This window comes from Pediculus humanus, genomic scaffold, assembly GCF_000006295.1.
Source record: "Pediculus humanus corporis 1103172107855 genomic scaffold, whole genome shotgun sequence".
Lineage (NCBI taxonomy): Eukaryota > Metazoa > Arthropoda > Insecta > Psocodea > Pediculidae > Pediculus > Pediculus humanus.
The window spans coordinates 478,275-481,678 of record NW_002987435.1 but is presented as its reverse complement, the minus strand read 5'-3'; the positions used below and the strand labels follow the sequence as shown (position 1 = coordinate 481,678).

The window sequence follows — 3,404 nt, the reverse complement described above, 5'->3', positions numbered from 1 at the left end:
ATTATTTTATTATGCTTCTTGATAAAATCTTTTCTTGTGGCTTATGGTAATTCGAAAACCACAAAAAAAAAAAAAACCGCATATATATTGCATTAATAATTTTAATAAAAATCAAGTGCTTAGTTTATATACATTTATTTTTTAATTAAAATATTTGATGTTTTCAGTTTTATAAAAATAGAGCCTTCTAATTTATACGACTCCGTAGAAAAGTATGATGAAAAAAAAATTGAATTATCAAACAAAAACAATGATATTAGCCAAACTGAAACTGATTCTTCCTTATCGAGTCAACAGCAAATCAAAACAAAAAAATGGGAATCAAAGGAAACTTTATCTGAGGTATAAAACACATTTTGTATATATATGATCATTTTACTTTTTTTTCTTAATGGAAAATTAACAGAAATATTTCCGTTAAAAATATTGTAAATGTAGGTTTTTTTATGAATTCAATGTAAGCATCAGAGTTTAAATAGTCATTTTAGACATGATGTGATTTTTTTTGTATTTATTATATACATACACATATCTTGTGTGTGTGTGTGTGCATAATTTTATGCTTATTTTAGTTAAAAGATTTTAAAATTGAAAATAATTCTAATGATTCACTAAAGGATATAAATTTGACTGAACATTTGGTTAAGGATAACATGTCGATGACAAATCAACAGGAGTCATCAATGGCTGAAGAAATATTGATTTCACCTTTGAAAAGTTCCGTTTCCGAAGTAGAAAAATTGGTTCGAGCAGGTAATCATTTTAAATAAAAAAAAATTTAGGTTAAAGTTTTTTTTTTTTTTTTTATGGTTCCAAAAAAAAGATACGTTTTTCTGTTAAAGTTTGGCCTGAAGACGAATACATTGTAGAATATTCACTTGAGTATGGATTTCTTCGCCTTTCTCCAGCAACTAGATCCAGATTGAATATTCCAGTAAAAATAGTTACTCTCGATCCAAATCACGATAAATGTTTCGGCGACACTTTTAGTCGTTTCATTTTGGATGGATTTCTCGGATATGATGATGTGCTAATGGCCAGTATAAAAACTCTGGCTGAATCAGAAGATAACAAAGGATATTTAAGGTACAAATGTCACCTTTTGTTTTTTGTTAAGTCTTGTTAGTTTTATCAAATCATCAAAAATTAAAATTATATATTGTATGTGTATTAGAATTTTTAATTGAAAAAAAAAAATAATTTTTACAGAAATGTGGTCACAGGAGAGCATTATCGTTTCGTCAGCATGTGGATGGCTAGAAGCTCATATTTGGCGGCTTTTTTTATTATGATAGTTTTTGTAAGTAATTTTTGTTTCCAGAAATTTTATATAATTTTCCTTTGATAATAAAAAAAAATTTCTTTGATATTCTTTAATTTAAAGTGTTCAATGAATTTGAGTATTTTTGTAAGAAAAGTTTTTTATTATATTTTCAAAATTAGATTTAATTAGAAATCAAATTCAAAAGAATTTCCTTTTTTTTTTTTTTTTTTTTTTTTTTTGTGAAAAGAAAGAGAATAATAAAATTGTAATTATTGAATTTGTCTTTGATGAATAAAAATGAAAATAAAAAGAATAATTTTTTTTTTTTTTTTAAATTTTTTCTAGAATTTATAAATTGATATTTGAACTTGATACTATTAAATAATAAATAAATAAATAAATAATTAAATTTTTATTTTTCAGACTATTTCCATTTCAATGCTTTTAAGGTATTCTCATCATCAAATATTTGTTTTTATCGGTAAGAAGACATTTTTTTTTTTTTTGCTTTTACATGAGTTTTAAAAAAAAAATGTATGCTAGTGTCTAGTAGTTTATATAAAATTACATCATTTAATTTTTTATTGTCAATTTCAGTTGATCTTCTACAGATGCTGGAATTTAATGGTACAATTAGTTTTCCTGCCGGTCCACTTCTTACTGTTATTCTCGCTCTAGTCGGTATGTTTTGTCATTATTATTATTTATCAAAATAAATAATTTACAGGTTTGATAAATTCATTTTTTTTTTTTAAGGTATGGAAGCCATAATGAGTGAGTTTTTCAACGACACCACTACAGCTTTTTATATTATTTTAATTGTATGGTTTGCTGATCAATATGATGCAATTTGTTGTTTAACTGCAATAACAAAACGACATTGGTTGAGGTATGTGTGTCGTTAATTAATTATAAACAAGTCTTTCTCTTTTTATTTAAAATAATTTTCTTTAACTTTTTTTTCAGGTTTTTCTATCTGTACCATTTTTCTTTTTATGCCTATCATTATCGTTTCAACGGTCAATATAGCGGTTTGGCATTGGTCACATCATGGCTGTTCATTCAGGTACATTTTAATTTTTTTTGTACTATTTTTTTGAAGAGAATTTTTTTCGAGAGGGTAATTTAGTTTTATTTTCTATAAAAAAAAAAAAAAAAAAATAATTATTTTTAGCATTCCATGCTGTATTTTTTTCATCATTACGAACTTCCATTAATTCTTCAACAAGCTCACTTGCAACAAATATTATTAAGAAATTCATCGGGTACGGGAACCCCCACTGTTGGCATAGACGTCACTTCACCCTCGAACGAAGGGTTTACAAATGAAAATCGAAATTCGAATTTCCGTCGAATGGTTCGAACGGAAGGATTAGAATTAGTTATACAACAGGTATTAGCTCAAGAGAGAGAGCCAGTCAACGAGGGGGAATTACCCTCGGAACCAGAACTTTCCCCTACTACTACTACTACTAATAATAATAATAATAGTGAGGAAAATCGGACCCAGGAGGTAAGTGATTCAACACGAAATGGTTTCTGGAACACGGAGGGAAGTGAAACCACCACCACCACTACTACTACTACATCTAACACATCACTAAGAATTAATAATAGTGGATTAAGAGAACGTTCTATTGCCGATAATACGAATAATTCTGAAAATCGAGATTTAAGTTAAATGTATTTATAAAATTATTCGAGTGATTAATTGTTAATTGTTTTCTATTTTTTTTTTTTTTCTTCTCAATTTTAAAATATATATATATTTAAACTAAAAGTGATTACAGTAAAAGGTTTAATAAATGAAAATGTAATTATTATAATTTTTTTAAATATTTTATTATTATTATTATTATTATTTATCCTCTATCCTATTATTATTATTATTATTATTTTTTCATATTGTTTGTAAATAACGATTGTTACCATGTAATTAAATACATACCAATCATTTCATTAATATTATATTTTTACAATTAATTATTATTTATTTTGCTGTTATTTGTTGTAAATTAATAATTTTTACCTAAAAATTACGGATAAATAATTTAGTTTTTTGGTCGAAGTAAAATAAAAAAAAAAAAAAAGAAAGGAAATATTATTATTATTATAATTGAATAAAAATTGTAAAAATTTT

At 25.0% G+C, this 3,404-nt stretch overlaps 1 protein-coding gene across 1 annotated transcript in view; it reads left to right on the top strand.

The window, feature by feature from the left end:
- Positions 1-653: 653 nt before the first annotated feature.
- The window catches only part of Phum_PHUM380660 (membralin, putative), a gene marked incomplete at both ends in the record, with an annotated part of 3,446 nt that continues 695 nt past the window's right edge, over positions 654-3,404 (top strand). Inside the window, 7 exons of the mRNA XM_002428393.1 lie at positions 654-753; positions 843-1,086; positions 1,210-1,300; positions 1,688-1,745; positions 1,862-1,945; positions 2,021-2,153; positions 2,519-2,777. Coding sequence (XP_002428438.1) covers positions 654-753; positions 843-1,086; positions 1,210-1,300; positions 1,688-1,745; positions 1,862-1,945; positions 2,021-2,153; positions 2,519-2,777 — 969 coding nt within the window. The remainder of the gene's footprint in view (positions 754-842; positions 1,087-1,209; positions 1,301-1,687; positions 1,746-1,861; positions 1,946-2,020; positions 2,154-2,518; positions 2,778-3,404) is intronic.